The 19130-nt window shown below is 43.8% G+C and overlaps 1 protein-coding gene across 2 annotated transcripts; it reads left to right on the forward strand.

Moving 5' to 3' along the window:
- The first annotated feature begins 1044 nt into the window (after positions 1-1044).
- On the forward strand, positions 1045-19123 carry LOC121547820 (interphotoreceptor matrix proteoglycan 2-like). 2 transcript variants are annotated; one of them, XM_045216649.1, is made up of 14 exons: positions 1045-1318; positions 1404-1634; positions 4323-4489; positions 4627-4655; positions 4910-4942; positions 7038-7087; positions 7545-9820; positions 10036-10197; positions 11691-11749; positions 11878-11898; positions 15628-15884; positions 16081-16142; positions 17945-18140; positions 18368-19123. In XM_045216649.1, the coding sequence occupies exons 1-14, from the start codon at positions 1246-1248 to the stop codon at positions 19105-19107; spliced, it is 4356 nt and encodes a 1451-aa protein (XP_045072584.1). In that variant the 5' UTR covers positions 1045-1245; the 3' UTR covers positions 19108-19123. The 2 variants fall into 2 exon arrangements, with proteins under 2 accessions (XP_045072584.1, XP_045072585.1); XM_045216650.1 differs by lacking the exon at positions 4910-4942.
- Positions 19124-19130: the final 7 nt, after the last annotated feature.

Below are 19130 nucleotides of genomic sequence, written 5' to 3' on the forward strand. Positions count from 1 at the left end.
ATAAGCACCTTTCCAGTCAGAAAGGATAAGTAGCATCTAGTCACCTGGTTCTACCCCCTTGAGCTGCACTGTCCTGCTACAGGTCAGAAGAGCTTATTGGCAGCAATGTTCATTACTCACCACCAAATCAGCCTCCCGGGAAGATTGTATGTCTGTGTTGTGGTACAGCAAGCCCAGGTTCCACAAACACTGACCTATACTGACTCACCTACACATACAAATGCAGGATCTTAATTTGAGCCAGTTTGCTACAGCAGGACAATTATCCTGCAGCAACAGGACATTTAATTTATGTTGATAAATTTTTCGGGTAAATCAAGTGTGACATTTTAAAGTGGAAATTACCAACTTTAGAAGCCTTTTTCAGACTTGAATGCACTACAAGTTTGCATTTCCTGCTGTGAGGGAAAATTCTCAACAACAAAAGAGTGATCAAATTAAGATCCTACATCTGTACTCACCTAAACTTAGACTGACCTACCTATACTTACTGCTGAGCGTGATGACATTGGGCAGAGAGGTTTCAAGATTGCCCTGAAAGACAGAGACAAAGGACACATTCACAGACTCTCTCTAGCTTAAACGAAGGCCACAATCAATTCGCGGTGATTTTGAACGCATTTCATATTTGTTGATAAAGTCACCGGGAGAATCACATTTCACATTGTGAATCTCTGCAATATTGTAAATATAAAAGGAATGAGGAAGTAATTAATTAATGTTTTAATAATTTGGTCAGAAAGTCAATCATGTCACTTACATTAGCAATGTATAGGATATAAAGTGTGTCCAAGTAGGATAAGTTCTTATTGCATGTTTTGCAGCTCTGAAAATCTGCAATTATGTAAAAAATCTGCCTGAAGATTATTACATTTTTTCCATCACTATCCCTATTCCCCACATAGGCCTACACAGATTATTCACAAGTTAAACAACCATGTACTGTTAGACTAAGGTCTTGCACAGCCACCACTAAAGCTTATCAAATAGGATTAGGAAGCAGAACAAAATCTCTTTGCCAAAGTCCCATCTGCTTACCTGAGTAAGGCTGGGGAGCTGTCTTCAGCACTGCAACCACATCCCGTTACACTGGGGGATAGCCTAGCCCCACGAGGAATAACCTGAGGAATAGCCCTATTTTTACACCATGCTATCAAGTGGATGGACAACAGTTGATGAACTGAGAAGGATTGAGAAAGTTTGATCTAGACTGGGACTGCATCTTGGATCTTGGCTCTTTCAGAAATGCCGAGGCGAACGAGGAACTGTGCTTTGTGGGTTGTGTCTGCCATCCTTCTGACAGGATACTTTGAAACAGGTAGGTACAGTAGAGGATTTAATGATGATTCTGTTTTCCTTCTGATCACATTTATAATGCACAACTGTCTCATGTACTTTTACAGATGCGTCCCATGGTGTGGCTATGGATAGTGGCTTGGTAGACCCCTCTGGGATTTCAAACCAGCTGGTGTCAGATAAAGGTCTGGAGGCTTTGGCCCGCAAGACATACGAAGGAAAGGGTGCTATTTCTAGAAAAAAGCGGAATATTCTTTTTCCCAGTGGAGTGAAGCTTTGTTCTCAAGAGACTGTAGACCAAGCGATAGAAAACCACCTCAAGTACTTTCACCAGCGAGGTAAGCTTTTTCACGACTATATCTCATGGGCACTGGGGATTCATTCTGACCTGGAGTCTATTCACCTACAAGCTTTGTTGTTCAGCCAGATTAATTGAATTCCTGTCATGCATACACTCTGATACAAAAGGTTTTCAAAAGGGTTCTTCGGCTGTTCCCATAGGATAACTCTTTATGGTTCCAGGTAAAACCCTTCTGGGTTCCAGGTAGAACACCATTTGGGATTCATGTAGAACCCTCTGTGGAAAGGGTTTTACATGGAACCCAAAAGGGTTCTACCTGGAACCAAAAGGAGTCTACCTGGAACCAAAAAGGGTTCTTCAAACGGTTCTCCTACGGGGACAGCCGAAGGGCCCTTTTAGGTTCTAGATAGCACCTTTTTTTCTAAGAGTGTATGTAACAGTAGGCTACTCCTTTTATTATATGGCTGTCTGTGACTTGTTGCCGATTTTATATGCATTTATTGTAGTAACACAACCATCATATACCATCAGATGTGTGATCATCAAAGTGGGTTGGCGCCCCCCCCTTGGTTTGTGCTGTGGTGGAGACCTCTGTGGGCTATACTCGGCCTTGTCTCAGGATTGTAAGTTGGTGGTTGGGGATATCCCTCTAGTGGTGCGGGGGCTGTGCTTTGGCGGAGTGGGTGGGGTTATATCCTTCCTGTTTGGCCCTGTCCGGGGGTTTCTTCGGATGGGGCCACAGTGTCTCCGGACCGCTCCTGTCTCAGCCTCCAGTATTTATGCTGCAGTAGTTTATGTGTCGGGGGGCTGGGGTTAGTTGGTTATACCTGGAGTACTTCTCCTGTCTTATCCAGTGTCCTGTGTGAATTTAAGTATGCTCTCTCTAATTCTCTCGTTCTCTCTTTCTCTCTGAGAACCTGAGCCCTAGGACCATACGTCAGGACTACCGGGCATGATGACACCTTGCTGTCCCCAGTCCGCCTGGCCTTGCTGCTATTCCAGTTTCAACTGTTCTGCCTGCGGCTACGAAACCCCTACCTGTCCCAGACCTGCTGTTTTCAACTCTTAATGATCGGCTATGAAAAGCCAACTGAGAGACCTGAGCCCTAGGACCATACGTCGGGACTACCGGCCGTGGTGACTCCTTGCTGTCCCCAGTCCGCCTGGCCTTGCTGCTATTCCAGTTTCAACTGTTCTGCCTGCGGTTATGGAACCCCTACCTGTCCCAGACCTGCTGTTTTCAACTCTTAATGATCGGCTATGAAAAGCCAACTGAGATTTATTCCTGATTATTATTTGACCATGCTTGTCACTTAAGAACATTTTTGAACATCTTGGCATGGTTCTGTTATAATCTCCACCCGGCACAGCCAGAAGAGGACTGGCCACCCCTCATAGCCTGGTTCCTCTCTAGGTTTCTTCCTAGGTTTTCGCCTTTCTAGGGAGTTTTTCCTAGCCACCGTGCTTCTACACCTGCATTACTAGCTGTTTGGGGTTTTAGGCTGGGTTTCTGTACAGCACTTCGAGATATTAGCTGATGTAAGAAGGGCTATATAAAATAAAATTGATTGATTGAAAATTGATTGAATACAACTTTCTGTGATGATCACATATTTGATTGGGAATGGACAGGTGGTGAAGATATATAGTTTTTTGTCAGGTAAATGTGTGCTCTTTGGTCACCTCCAACATGAACCATGCAGTAACTAGTACTTTTCCAGCCTCTTTATTAAAGCCCTATGGTCATCTACGTGCATGGCTTCCGCCATTGAAATACAGCCCTGTGTTACCATTCTCTATCAGTCATTTGTTTGAAACAATGGTTCAGAACCTTGTTGGAACTCAGGGGACATTACTAGAAGTCAATTGATTGATACGGGTAAGGGGCAGGTTTCAGGTGAAGCCAGGCAGGGAGCCTGGCACCCGACAGCCTTGCACCAGGGTGCCCATCTGTCAGTTCAACCTGAACACGTGGTGCTCCACCTGGGGAAGCTTAGAGAGAAAGCCCCAGTCCTCGGTCTGAACCCTGCCTCGCTACCGAAATAGTAGTCCTCTAGACATTGATCAGATGAGCCATGCTGCCAGGAAAATATGAGATCCCTCAGGCCTGCTCCCGCTCGCTCCTCTACCAAGGGCTTTCTGGTTGTCCTCAGCCTCCAAACCTGAAATGTAGCCTACAGATGTGGCCGCAGATTGAGAGAAAAATACAGTTTTTTTGCCAGTTTGTTTTTGTTCCAAAGCAGGGATTCTGGTACATCATTGTGAAAATTACGTGCAGTACCACATGTCTAGAACTGAATAGTAATTTCAATGTCAGCAGTGGTGGTGAAATTGTGATGCTGTCTGGAACGTGGGAGTATATGTGTGTATGGATCAAAAAATGACCTCACATTTCCATGATTGCCTTCATTTTTCATAGCTGTCCGTTGGAGAGATTGTTCCTGTCAGGATCGCTGGCTAAATCTGAGCTAAATGGCAATGTTTGTTTTGGTTGCCATGTCGTTGTACTACAGGGTACTGTTTAAATCTATATTGAATATTCCTATACATAAAGCAGGTCTTCTTCTACATCTGTCTGTGTCACAGAGTGCAGCCTCTGTGTCACATGTATCTGTGTGAATCAAGGTTGGGGTCAATTCCATTTAAATTCTGTCCAATCAAGAAGTACACTACAATTCCGTGTGTGAAAGCTAGTCTCTGACCCCATCCTGTGTCTGTGTGCCAGTGTGTCAGGAGACAGTGTGGGAGGCGTTCAAGATCTTCTGGGACCGTCTACCTGAGAGAGATGAGTACCAGGCCTGGGTTAACTTATGTCAGGATGGAACTGTCAGCGTGATGGAAATTGGCAGGAACTTCAGCCGATCAGAGGAACACGTCTCTCTTGTTAGGGCTGTGAGTGAGAATTTTGTACAATTTGATATGCAAAACATTACGGATATTGATATGTGTGTGTGTGTTACAAGTGTGTGTAGTTTATTGGTATGTGATGGAGAAGCTTTATTTATCAATGAATTCTCTTTTTATTTCAGAGAGTGGCGATGACTGCTGCTCTGAATAGGTGAGTTCCAAACATTCTAATGTCTCTGTGAGATACTGGCACTTGCATTCTGTCACAACGCGAAAGAAGTACGTGCCTGAGTCACGTTCAGCAGGGTGCAACGTTACAGAACGTTCAGATCACTTAGAGCAGACATGTTCAGAACGTTGCATGCCGCTGAACGTCTCACACGTTACTCAACCCCAACCCCTCATAAGAAACATTGTATTTACACCACTTCCATGTTCTCCTAATCCCCCTCCCATCCACGCCAGCGAGCCCACAAGCTCAGGGTCCAAAGTGTGCAGGTAGGCCTGTTCACAACACTAAAGCCTGCTGTCTTCATGCCCAGACAGCTCTATAGAAACACTGCTATGTTGTATGCTATCCATACAACAGGGATGTAGTCCCGTGTAGCTCAGTTGGTAGAGCATGGCGCTTGCAACACCAGGGTTGTGGGTTCAATTCCCATGGGGGAATGGTATGAAAACAGTATGAAAATGTATGTAAGTCGCTCTGGATAAGAGCGTCTGCTAAATGACGTAAATGTACAAATGTAAATGTGATGTCACAGCAGCATCAGTGAACCACACAGCTCTGTAGAAGTGCTCTGCAGACAGCTCAACCTTTCCCCTCCTCGCTTCAACCAGCTTCATACAATGATGACATTGTTGTATGATCATAGCCACTGCTGTAGACAGCTTGCTGTGCCTGTAATGCATGTAGACAGTAACAGCAAAGTAGCATAGCAGGTCTGTTTTCCAAGGAGTGAGAGGAAGAAACAATAGGCCAGCAACATGTAATACCTGGTAGTTACATACAGGGGTACAGTGTAACAACATGTAATACCTGGGAGTTACATACAGGGGTACAGTGTAACAACATGTAATACCTGGTAGTTACATACAGGGGTACAGTGTAACAACATGTAATACCTGGTAGTTACATACAGGGGTACAGTGTAACAACATGTAATACCTGGTAGTTATATACAGGGGTACAGTGTAACAACATGTAATACCTGGTAGTTACATACAGGGGTACAGTGTAACAACATGTAATACCTGGTAGTTACATACAGGGGTACAGTGTAACAACATGTAATACCTAGTAGTTACATACAGGAGTACAGTGTAACAACATGTAATACCTGGTAGTTACATACAGGGGTACAGTGTAACAACATGCAATACCTGGTAGTTACATACAGGGGTACAGTGTAACAACATGTAATACCTGGTAGTTACATACAGGGGTACAGTGTAACAACATGCAATACCTGGTAGTTACATACAGGGGTACAGTGTAACAACATGTAATACCTGGTAGTTACATACAGGGGTACAGTGTAACAACATGTAATACCTAGTAGTTACATACAGGAGTACAGTGTAACAACATGTAATACCTGGTAGTTACATACAGGGGTACAGTGTAACAACATGCAATACCTGGTAGTTACATACAGGGGTACAGTGTAACAACATGTAATACCTGGTAGTTACATACAGGGGTACAGTGTAACAACATGTAATACCTGGTAGTTACATACAGGGGTACAGTGTAACAACATGTAATACCTGGTAGTTACATACAGGGGTACAGTGTAACAACATGTAATACCTGGTAGTTACATACAGGGGTACAGTGTAACAACATGTAATACCTGGTAGTTACATACAGGGGTACAGTGTAACAACATGTAATACCTGGTAGTTACATACAGGGGTACAGTGTAACAACATGTAATACCTGGTAGTTACATACAGGGGTACAGTGTAACAACATGTAATACCTGGTAGTTATATACAGGGGTACAGTGTAACAACAATGTATACCTAGTTTTGATTTGCAAAATTTCAAAGATTTGCAAATGACATCACAACAGCATGAAAGCCATTTGAACAGGTATACCAGTTTTAAGTACTATGTAATTATTGTAATGACGCTGTACATACCTGCGTAACTGCCATGTTATTACACAGGTATGAGGGGTACTTATTGTAATGTGGAAGTTACTGATTGATTCTCTCTCTTACACAGTCCAACATGTTGAAGTTACTGATTGATTATCTCTCTTACACAGTCCAACATGTTGAAGTTACTGATTGATTCTCTCTCTCTTACACAGTCCAACACGTTGAAGTTACTGATTGATTCTCTCTCTTTTACACAGTCCAACATGTTGAAGTTACTGATTGATTCTCTCTCTCTTACACAGTCCAACATGTTGAAGTTACTGATTGATTCTCTCTCTTACACAGTCCAACACGTTGAAGTTACTGATTGATTCTCTCTCTCTCTCTTACACAGTCCAACACGTTGAAGTTACTGATTGATTCTCTCTCTCTTACACAGTCCAACATGTTGAAGTTACTGATTGATTCTCTCTCTCTTACACAGTCCAACAGCAGCAACTCCACCAGAGGAAGGATCGGCCACCACCCAAAAAGGTTTACCTCTTAACCTCAATTCAGTGTCTGGGCAATATTCATTATTCAGTCTTTTATGCCATCTGTTGATCAGTGATAATATAGCTAGACTATTAGACTACTGCCTGTAGTGTAGTACTGTCTTGGGGTCATTGTGGGTGCTGCATAGGGCTACCGTAGCCTGATCAAGACACACGTTGCTCCCAGAATAGGCCTTTAATCCTTCTTAATGACACCCCACATTGTCAATGGAGAGTGGATAGATGGACCGTTAGACTTTCCTAAGAGATTGTCTGAACTGCTTGTCTGAACACACTACTTTTCAATTTCAGTGCCAGACATGTTCCGCAAGCAATTCATTGATGTCATGTAGAATGTTTTCTTATATAATTGTATTCTGTATCACGTATAATACGCCTCTTTTTATTCATACTTTTACAGTATTTGTTTCTGGGTCCCTTCTTGTCTTCTTCTGTAGATGATGAAGTCATTGTCGTACAGCCAGACACCTTCCCAACCTTGCGAGGAGACGTTGACGTCATTCCTGTCACTACTGCAGAGCCAGCTGAGGAGGTCACAGAGATGGTCCCGCCAGGGACTACTGACGATGTGACTGAAGATGCTGCCATCGACGTCACCTCAGAGACTGACGAGACGATACATGAGATCGGAGAGGACGCCACTACCGAAGCTGCCTTCGACGTCATCTCCGAAACAGCAGTTGAAGTCATCGCTGAGACCAGTGATGATGAGGCTGTCCAGGAGGTTGATATGGCTGCTGTTGAGGAAACATCCGATGCTACCTCAGATGACACTGTGGAGATCACATCTGAACCTATTGTCACCGTCATCCACGAGCTCATTGATGAGGTCATTGAGAAAATGGATGAGGAAGTAATCTCAGATACACCACACAATACTGTGGAGGAGGCAGAAGAGGCCGCAGCAGAGGTCCCACCAGAGGCTGCCATTGAGATCCCTATAGAGGTCCCATCAGAGGCTGCCATTGAGATCCCTGCAGAGGTCCCTTCAGAAGCTGTTATCGAGATCCCTGTTGAGGTCCCATCAGAGGCTGCCATCGAGATCCCTGTTAAGGCCACAGACAAGGATATCCCAGAACCTGAAATTAAATTTATTCCAGAAACTTATTTGGAGGACATTTCTGAAACCACTTCTGAAGCGCCTTCAGAGGCTGCCACAGATATCATGTCAGATACCATAGACAAGGAGATCACGGAGGCTGCTACAGAGGTCACTTCAGGCACCATAGATGAGGAGATTGCAGTGGCTGCCGTAGAAGAAGACGTCACTTTGGAGACCACTTCAGACATTGCTACCGAGGCAACATCAGAAGATACTACAGATGAGGATATTCGGACAATAGAATTAACTCCAGAAATGTATCCAGAGGACACTTCAGAGCCTGAAGCTGCCATGGAGATCCCTTCAGAGGATTCAGATGGAGACGTTCAGGAGCTCCCTGTCAAGGTCACCTCAGAGACTACAGTGGATGTTGCCCCAGAAGACACTGAAGAGGAGACCCCTGAGATTTTAGAGGACGCTATCTCAGATGCCACAACGCATTTGATACTCGAGGCTACCGAGGAGATCACTCCAGAGACTGTACTAGAGGATACTTTGGCCACTACTACTAATGAAGTGGTAATAGAGGTTGGTCCAGAGGAAGAAGTCACTCCAGAAACTTCAGTAAAGGCCATTCCAGAGGATGTAACAGAGATCACTGAAGAAGCAACATTAAAGGCTGAAGTCACTCCTGAGGCTGAAGTAGAGATGGAGGAAGTTACGGTGGAGGTCACCTCAGAAGCCACTTTGGATGTCACTCCTGAGGTTGAAGTAGAGGTAACTCCAGAATATGTAGTGGAGGAACCTCCAGAGGCTGAGGAGATTACAGAGGAAACTGCAGTAGAGGACAATCCTGAGGTGGAGGTAGAGGTAACTCCAGAGTCTCCTGAAGAGGTTCCTGAGGAAGCAGAAGAGGTCCCTTTGGAGACTGCAGTGGAAGACACTCCAGAGGCTGTAGAAGAAATCACCCCAGGGAATGTAGAGATAACTCCTGAAGCTGCTGTAGAAGACACAACAGAAACTGTAGAAGAAATAGTTTCAGAGAATCCAGAAAAGATAACACCAGAACCTTTAGAGGAGGATATTCCAGAACCTTCAGAGGATGAAATTCCAGAACCTTCAGAGGAGGAAACTCCAGAGGTTTCAGAAGGGGTCCCGTCTGAGGAAGTAGAAGAGATAATTTCAGAAGCTACAGAAGAGGCCTCCGAAGAAATCATTCCAGAAGCTACAGAAGAGGCTTCCGAAGAGATAATTCCAGAAGCTACAGAAGAGGCTTCCGAAGAAATCATTCCAGAAGCTACAGAAGAGGCTTCCAAAGAAATCATTCCAGAAGCTACAGAAGAGGCTTCCGAAGAGATAATTCCAGAAGCTACAGAAGAGGCTTCCAAAGAGATCATTCCAGAAGCTACAGAAGAGGCTTCCGAAGAGCTCATTCTAGAGCCTTCAGAAGCTGCAGCGGAGATTACTACAGAGGCTGCAGCTGAGTCCACTCCAGAGGCTAAACAGGAGGCTGCTGTGGCAATTACTCATGAAGTCACCACTGAAATGGGAGTTTTGATGGACACAGAGGAAAACAATAATGGCTATCGTTATAGGGTCACAGAAGAACCAGAAGAAACAAATGATGACTTCCTAGGGATTCAAGATATCATACAAGAGGTGGAAAACGCGGTAAGCAATGATGAGGTTATTATTATTGCAATCAATGAAATACAGAATCAATAATCGAATTATTACATCATAAAGGATAGAAGCCTTCTTAAACACACAATAAGAGAGGCGCATCAGCTATAGACTACAGGCACTGGCTACTGAAATGAATGAGAGTGAAGTGATATAGTAATGATGTGAGCTGTTTGTCATCTGTTTGTGTGTCCTGTGTTCAGCTGGGCAATGAGATCGAGGACATCATGATGAGGCCTTCCAGACCCATGAAGGAGCAGGTGGTGGAACTCAGCATCCAGCTGAAGGGAGAGAACTACAACGACGCCCTGAGAGACCCTTCTAGCTTCTACTACCAACGCGTGGCCAAACATTTTACCCATAAGGTACAGTACAGTTGGTATACTGCTGTCCCCATGCAGGCTCTTGGTAAAAGCAACTGTTTGGTCAACAGGCCTCATCCTTTTTGACACCCGCTTTTGCTTTTGTTTCCTTACTTTTGACAGTGTACAAAACATTAATGAGTTGCACTGCCTTTCGCCCTCAGAACAGCCTCAATTCGTCGGGACATGGACTCTACAAGGTGTCGAAAGCGTTCCCCAGGGATGCTGGCACCATGTTGACTCCAATACTTTCCGCAGTTGTGTCAAGTTGGCTGGATGTCCTTTGGGTGGTGGACCATTCTTGATACACACGGGAAACTGTTATGTTGCAGTTCTTGACACGCTCAAACCGGTGTGCCTGGCACCTACTACCATATCTCGTTCAAAGGCACTTAAATCTTTTGTCTTGCCCAGTCACCCTCTGAATGGCACACATACACAATCCATGTCTCAAATGTCTCCAGGCTTAAAAATCCTTCTTTAACCTGTCTTCTCCCCTTCATCTACACGGATTGAAGTGGATTTAACAGGTGATGTCAATAAGGGATCCATCTATGTCATGGAAAGAGCAGATGTTCCTAATGTTTTGTACACTCAGTGTATAGTACATTACATTATTAACTCTTGTGTGTGCAGAGTACAAACAGAAAGTTTGGAAGAGGTTGAAAGATATATTGTTTTTTTTCTACTGTATCTATTTACTGTAAGTAATCAGCTTTGAAATGTTGTGCTGTTTGTCTGGGCTTGCCGGCTATATACTGTATACACTACAGAGCGAACAGGAAGAAAGCTGCCTGGAAAACTCAGAGGTACACCAGTCAGTGTGACAGCTCTTGAAATATGTCCTCTGCTGAGAACCCAAAGTGCTGGACGGTGTATTCCCATCGTTGGAAGTTGCCACCTCACATTTTGGGATTTCCTTCGGCAGAGACAGAGTTTATGTCAGAGCAGAGGCCATTAGTTAGAGACATGGGCTATGTCCCAAATGGCACCCTATTCCCTATATAGTGCAGTGCTTTTGACCAGGGCCTGATCAGAGCCCCATGGGCCCGCGTCAAAGGTAGTGCACTAAATAGGGAATAGGGTTCCATTTGGGACGCAGACATGCAGAGAGGATCAATAAGTCATCCTAATAGAAACAACAGGACAGAGCCTTACTGCTCCTGGCCAAGAGGAGAAAGAAGGGAGGTGGCACAGAGTCAGATTGGCACCATGGCTCTCTCCAGAGATCCTAGAGGATAGCCTTAGCACACAGACAGGCGGCACATGGACTTGGACAGGGGACTGACTTGATTTCTGTCGATTGATCATACTATGTGGTCCTGGACTGAGAATGATATTGCTAACAAGTGGCGTATGGCTCTGGGCCAGCACAGAGTAAAGGATTGACAGTATTGGGGTATACCTAGTCATGTCTGGAAAACAGAGTGGATATTTTTCAAACTCCAACTTGACATTGTAATTCGCTAAGTTTCATTTTCATCATTCTCATCTAGATTGAAGATGCACTTGAAAGGTTACCAGGATTCAAGAAGGTCTTTGTAGTTGAATTCAGGTAAGCTTCATTAACAGCTATAAATCCATTGATCTACTACCTATAAATCATACTATTTCATTTAACAGGCAAGATGCTATTTCAATATCAAGTTCTAATATTTCTTTGTCTTTTCCAAATGTGTCCAGGCCTCAGAAGGACCTCCAAAGGTAAGCATATTTTCCTTCTTCTGACACAAGTAACAGTCTCACCAGGTTTCCATCCAATTGGCGACAGATGTTCATGCGGATATTCTAAAATCTGCATAAAAACCACATGCTATTTTTTATCTTTTCCATCAAATTGACTTGTTGTGGATAAAACGATGTGCTTGATGATGTAGTGCACATTAAAATAACTTTTGCGGTTAAATTCCCATCTACCGAATAAAAAATAAATGGGTTTCCGTCACATTTTCAACTCTACTGATGGTTTTGTCACAGCAAATGTTACGTTACATAGCGAATGTGCCCACTATGGTTTTGGCATGTGCGCTCTAGCCAACAGTTAGCATACAGTATACAGTCAGCTAGCATACAGTAGTATACAGTAGGCTACTTTATTGATGAGATTATTATGGATAAGAGCAATACTTTTCCAAGTTGTAGTAGGAGGACCACACAAGTAATCATCGCGTTTACACCGCCATTTCTCGCATAATACATTTTAACGACACAAAAAGATCCCACCTTGTCTAGCGTATTTTGTTTCGTCAACATTTGGAACGTTTACCGACAAATTTGCCTTTCCCATTAGACCGTCGTGACATTTTTTATCCAACATGTACTTTACTCGCATAAAAAGGTTGGATGGAGACCTGGTTACTGTTATTGCGTTCACATGTCTGGATTTATGACTCATAAATCCATTACAACGACCACTGATACGCACATTACAGTTCATGACGTCCTGGAGAGTGCTGTAATAACAGGCTAAATACCTGTGTGAAAGTGCACTGGAGCATGATAAATCCATCTCATTGCGATGCTATCACTCCCAGTTCAACCATTATGACTGCACAGTTGAGCTAACCCAAATCCCACAGAGTCCATCTCACATGTACATCTACTAATGGGATATACATGTGCATCTGTGTCTGGCTGAGCCAAAGAACCAAGCCTTTACTGTACCTACTGTATGGTTTGATGTTCTCTGCTTGCTTGGCACAGTCTTCAGATCAGTTGTTCCACACTATGTTTACGAGAATTACAAGCATACTTCCAATGCCTGTCAATCATTATAGCTCAGTGCATCGGCACCATTGCAGACACAAAAAGCACAAAAAACTAAGCTAAAATGTTTGATTCCTTTTGGCCACATGTCACATTTGAACTTCTATGTGTTTTTTATTAGTTGGCATCATGCCATTTTTACCTGCCTGTCTTTATATTACACAAGTGCTCTGCAATGGACTTTGCTCCAATTGACCGTTAATGGCCTTACGATGGTCAATCGCCCCCTAAGTGGGGTAAACCCCATCGCTCACCGCGCTGGCCACCTGCCGGTCATGATGATGAGATTAAAGGCAGAGCTTTATGACAAGATCAATTTTCTCTCTTGACTGTCAACCAGCGGAGGCTCCAGGCCAGATTCCCTCGCAGGTTTAGCCCCGCACTGGTTTCCCCTACAAACTGGCCTTGTGGAAAACTGCACGTTGCGAGCACAGTGAGGCCTTTAAAACACCTTCGGCTCTCCACAGTTTGTTCTGCAGGTCATATAAAGCCCTGTTAGCATGCAGCCTTTAAACGGAGCTGCCAGGGAATTAGAACTGAGGGAGAATTGGGCTGTCAGGGGGGAGAAAGTGAAGATGGTCATAAACTGACCAGGTTCTCCCACACTAGGCAGGCAGTGGAAATATTATGCCTCAGAACGCAGTATCTAGATCAGGATATAGCTTCTCCAAGCTAGGACCTCTTTAAGCTAGGACCTCTTTAAGCTAGGACCTCTTTGAGCTAGGACCCTTTGAGCTAGGACCTCTTTAAAGGTCCAATGTAGCCGTTTTTATCTCAATATCAAATCATTTCTGGGTAACAATTAGGTACCTTACTGTGATTGTTTTCAATTAAAATAGAAAAAAAAGAGACAAAAATAGCTTCTTAGCAAATAACAATTTCTCAAGCGTGAATTTCGCTAGGGCTGTTTGGGAGTGGTCTGAGATGGGAGGGGAAATTAAAACTAGCTGTTATTGGCAGAGAGGTTTGGAACTCTCTTTCTTATTGTTCTATTAACTAATTTATCGCATGGTGATGTAACCATGGACAGGCATAAGCTCCATACCACCAAATCAGGCAGTCTTTTCAAACAGCTCTTATACTAAAAGGGCATTATCATAATTTCACAGTATTATTCCAACCTCATTGTGTGGAAATATCTATAAAACACCGGAAAATCACGTTTTTGACTGCACTGGGCCTTTAATCTAGGACCTTTTTAATAATTAAGCTAGGACCTCTCCAAGCTAGGACCTCTTTAACCAACCCTGGTGAGTAAACTCACTAACTTTCCTTAATTTTTATGACTTGTTTTAAGTTTTTCAGCTCTTATAATGTTTTATTATGTCTAACATAACATGATGTCTTACTGTGTGGCATCTATTCAACAGACTAGGATTCAATTGTGATCGCTGTGAGAGCATTTTAAAATAGTGTTACAATGTATTATGACTGCATTATAATGCATTATACCTGTGGGCTCTAAGTAAAGTGTAACAATCATTTCTACTTGAGACATTTGAGCCATGCCCAGCAAACATATCTAAGATGAGAGCACCCCTCTCTGTTCCTCAATGTGTCTCTCTCTGTTCCTCAATGTCTCTCTCTGTTCCTCAATGTGTCTCTCTGTTCCTCAATGTGTCTCTCTCTGTTCCTCAATGTGTCTCTCTCTGTTCCTCAATGTCTCTCTCTGTTCCTCAATGTGTCTCTCTGTTCCTCAATGTATCTCTCTGTTCCTCAATGTGTCTCTCTGTTCCTCAATGTGTCTCTCTGTTCCTCAATGTGTCTCTCTGTTCCTCAATGTGTCTCTCTGTTCCTCAATGTGTCTCTCTCTGTTCCTCAATGTGTCTCTCTGTTCCTCAATGTGTCTCTCTCTGTTCCTCAATGTGTCTCTCTGTTCCTCAATGTGTCTCTCTGTTCCTCAATGTGTCTCTCTCTGTTCCTCAATGTCTCTCTCTGTTCCTCAATGTGTCTCTCTGTTCCTCAATGTGTCTCTCTCTGTTCCTCAATGTGTGTCTCTCTGTTCCTCAATGTGTCTCTCTCTGTTCCTCAATGTGTCTCTCTCTGTTCCTCAATGTGTCTCTCTATTCCTCAATGTGTCTCTCTCTGATCCTCAATGTGTCTCTCTCTGTTCCTCAATGTGTCTCTCTGTTCCTCAATGTGTCTCTCTCTGTTCCTCAATGTGTCTCTCTGTTCTTCAATGTCTCTCTCTGTTCCTCAATGTGTCTCTCTGTTCCTCAATGTGTCTCTCTCTGTTCCTCAATGTGTCTCTCTGTTCCTCAATGTCTCTCTCTGTTCCTCAATGTGTCTCTCTGTTCCTCAATGTGTCTCTCTGTTCCTCAATGTCTCTCTCTGTTCCTCAATGTGTCTCTCTGTTCCTCAATGTGTCTCTCTGTTCTTCAATGTCTCTCTCTGTTCCTCAATGTGTCTCTCTGTTCCTCAATGTGTCTCTCTCTGTTCCTCAATGTGTCTCTCTGTTCTTCAATGTCTCTCTCTGTTCCTCAATGTGTTTCTCTGTTCCTCAATGTCTCTCTCTGTTCCTCAATGTGTCTCTCTCTGTTCCTCAATGTGTCTCTCTGTTCCTTAATGTGTCTGTCTGATCCTCAATGTCTCCGTCTCCATCAACTCAATATTTCTCTCTATCAAGTCAATATTTCTCTCTTTATCAACTGAATGTCCTTCCTCTAGGGGTATGTTGGCCGTGGTAGTCCACTACGCTGTGACTCTGGAGGTGGACGGGGCAGGTATCAGTAACGAGACCATGAACTACATCAACCTCCAGTCCAATATGGTGGAGAAGTCTTACCGTGACGGTGTTGAACGCCCCACCGTGGTTTACACCATCACAGACTTCAGAAACTACATCACTGAAGCCCTGCACAAGGAGAACTTCATGAGCAACACCACTCTGGACGTATACCCTGACTCACGGCAGCTAGAGCCCGGTAGGCCTACAGACCGGCTAAACTGTAGCTCTAGTACAATTAAGTGTGTTAGTCATGTAACTAAATCTTGTGCAGAGTGGAGCGCTCCAGGAACAGGGTTGGTGACCACTGCTAAATAAGGCTTTAGTGCTGTGATTTGTGTGAAAAGGTAAAAGGATTCTCCAGTTGATTTGTGTATGACTGTTTTATTTTCCAGTTGATAACTTGTTTCTGGGAGGGAGACCCACCACCAAACCGGAAGAGTCCAATGACATGATGGTGAGTGAGTGTCAGTTCACTGCTACACATTCTCTTGAGGAACGTATTGCATACGTTTAACAGTATAGTCAACTGAATATGTAGTTGATGACATTGCAAGTTCACTGTGTGTTGGTTTGTAGGCTACGCTAAAATGAATGCAATGAAAGTCATTAGTTGCTAAAGTCGCTTTGAAAAATTGAAGTCATACCCAGCTGCCTCAGTTCAGTAAATGTCTGTAAAAATAGTCAAGTCCATTTTCCACAAAACTATTCTCAAGACGCAAGTTAGCATGCCATATTAAGCAAATAGTTGTGTTCAAGAAATATAGATAGAAATCTGGTGGAAATATGACAATTTATTATGCCGAATGATCCGCTTTTCTCACAGACTGCACTGTAATTACAAAGACACATTTGACTGGAAACAAACTTAATAATCTCAGAATCTACTCGCTCTGTTTTTTCCCCTCACACTTTGACAACACTGGCACTTTTTTCTCATCCCTTATTAATCTTATTTACAATCTTGTTTTGGCTGAATGCCGTTGTCCAATTCGTCTTTAGGACCATGTGTTCTCTCTCATTCTCTCAGGTAATGGCAAGCTTCCTAGGGTCTAACACAGGCACATGGCAGTTACTGGTAGTTAAAGAAAAGCACATCTGAAGTCCATTCGTTATTAAATGGGTCCACTTTGACCGAACAGAACTTTATTGTTATCCTTAGGGCATAACAGAACGTTTTGTTTATCCTATGGTGAAAGACAATGAAGCGCTGCTCATTTGGATGACCTGCTCTACTGATGTGAACACAACCCAGTTTGACAGTCACAGCCCATTTTCATTGTGGAAGATGAAGTGTGTGTGTGTGTTGCTCTGTCTCTTGTGCAGGAGATACTAATATAGAACGTATGGTGAGGTTAAAAGGCCTGTGCTGTTGCATTCATTCATATAGGTCATATATTGCTAGCGATGTATATGTGAATTTCACTCAGATTAAGTTTGTTATGAGGTATTTTGTGTTTCTGAATATTTACTTTGTGAAGCACACATATCTAGGGCTACATCTGTATCTGCTACAACTCAACCTTGTGAGAGAGAAATACACAACTAATCTGCAGCTGCAGCTGGGGAGGCACAGAGGGTCGGCTTTTGTGTCCAAATGTATTTTCTGCGTGCCAGTGCAATTTCTTTCCACTGAAGTTAGTCCGGATAGAAGAAGGATGAATTTCCACTGTAATTCATTGAAGATGTTGAGGATCATTGTTTTCCACTTTGACTTCTATAAGGACTGTTTAATGAATGCGTGATCATGTCTGTCATCCTATGCATGTGCTTTTTGATCTGTGCATGGGAAAATGTAGGTATTTCTGCGTTTATGTAGGCATGGGTGGTGTAGGTCTATGTATGTCTATTTAGGTCTATGTAGGTCTATTTAGGTCTATGTAGGTCTATGTATGTCTATGTAGGTCTATGTAGGTCTATGTAGGTCTATGTAAGTCTATGTAGGTCTATGTAGGTGGGTGTGTGCATCCTTGGGGCATGGCCAGCCCAGGTGTGTTTTCCTGTCAATTCCCGTATAGATAGAGGATTTAGGATTATTTCCCCTCTAGCCTTCCTAATCCACGTATATTCTTGGCATTTTCTCTGTCTGCCGTGTCTGCCAGAATCCCGTTTGGTCTAAAGGTAGACAACAATACAAGTGGACGTTCATTTATGTGTGAGTGACTAGAGTTCTACGTACGTTTCTCTTACGTTAGTAGAATGTAAGAATAATTTCATTGCACTTTTATCAGCCTTTGTCCTTTTTTCCTGGTGTGTCAGGACAATGTTTTGGCTGCAGAGAAACCACCAGACGCTCCTGGCCAAGACTTGGATGTCAGCGACATCTTCCTGAAGAAGGATGATTTTCTGTTTCCTGTGGACTCGTTGAAGGGCTCCGGGAGCATGGTGGCCAGTGAAAATGATGTGTTCATTCTGGATGAAACCACCTTGCCACCCAGCACTCTCCCTGTAGAGAGTGAGCAGTCCTGTTTCTACCTCCTAAACCACGACACGACATTCACAACACCTTGTATACTGTCAAGCATACAGTAACACACAACCCAAATAGAGTTTTGAAACCATTTATCCATTGTTTATCTCATGGATTCTCCTCTATTCTGTGTTTTCACTCTGTTTCCCTTCCCTGAAGAGAGGGGGATTCCAGGTTCAGTAATAAACCATGTGTTTTTCCTGTTTTTCTAGATAATGGAAATATTGAAGAAGAGGGATTTCTTCTCAGCAACACTCAGCAAAGCTCTGATACTTCCAATGGGGATGGTGTGGGTGGTGCTGGAGGCTCCTTTATCTCCTCCCCTTCACAACCGCAGACCACAGAGGCCCCGGTCCCGGCACCTCCCAGAGTAGATCCAGATTTGGATGCTGGCTCTGGCTCTGGCTTCTCGGGGGATGACCAAGGGGCTGACGTCTTCCCATGGTTGCCTGTGACAACTGAGGAGACGGACTACGTGGAGGAGGAAGGGGAGGAGGAGGGGGATTCTGTGGTGGGGGAGGTGCATTTACCAGATCCAGAAGTGGAACCGAAGGAGGAAGAGAAGAAGGAGGAGGAGAAGAAGGAGGAGGAGAAGGGGGAGGAGATCACCGAATCTGTCCTGACTGAATCTCCAGAGGATATGAGTCCTTTTGAGTCCCATCCAGAATCTGCCCCAGCTGAGGAAGAGCCACAAGGGCCTTTCTTGGACAGACTGCCTGTGACCCAGGACATTAGTACTCGACCTGACTACACGACCACCGCTGAAGCCCCTGTGTTCTGGACCGCAGAGACCCTGACCGTGGAGCTCTCCATACAGACACTGGAGGCATCTGGGATGTATGACGATTATTACCCAAGTGAACCGTTCACCATCATAGCACCAGTCACTGATGATCCCTATCGTCAGTATTACACCACTGACACCCCGCGTGTTGGAAGGGCCAGCAGCTGAGACCCATGGTTCTGTTGAAGTGC

Source organism: Coregonus clupeaformis, unplaced genomic scaffold (assembly GCF_020615455.1).
Source record: "Coregonus clupeaformis isolate EN_2021a unplaced genomic scaffold, ASM2061545v1 scaf0768, whole genome shotgun sequence".
NCBI lineage: Eukaryota > Metazoa > Chordata > Actinopteri > Salmoniformes > Salmonidae > Coregonus > Coregonus clupeaformis.

What these genes read in the sequence shown, in the direction of transcription:
- LOC121547820 (XM_045216649.1), top strand. Translation starts at nt 1,246, where the DNA reads ATGCCGAGGCGAACGAGGAACTGTGCTTTGTGGGTTGTGTCTGCCATC. An exon ending in CCAAACATTTTACCCATAAG is followed by an intron (nt 10,198 to 11,690) that starts GTACAGTACAGT and finishes ATTCTCATCTAG; the next exon opens with ATTGAAGATGCACTTGAAAG. An exon ending in CTCACGGCAGCTAGAGCCCG is followed by an intron (nt 15,885 to 16,080) that starts GTAGGCCTACAG and finishes TTTATTTTCCAG; the next exon opens with TTGATAACTTGTTTCTGGGA.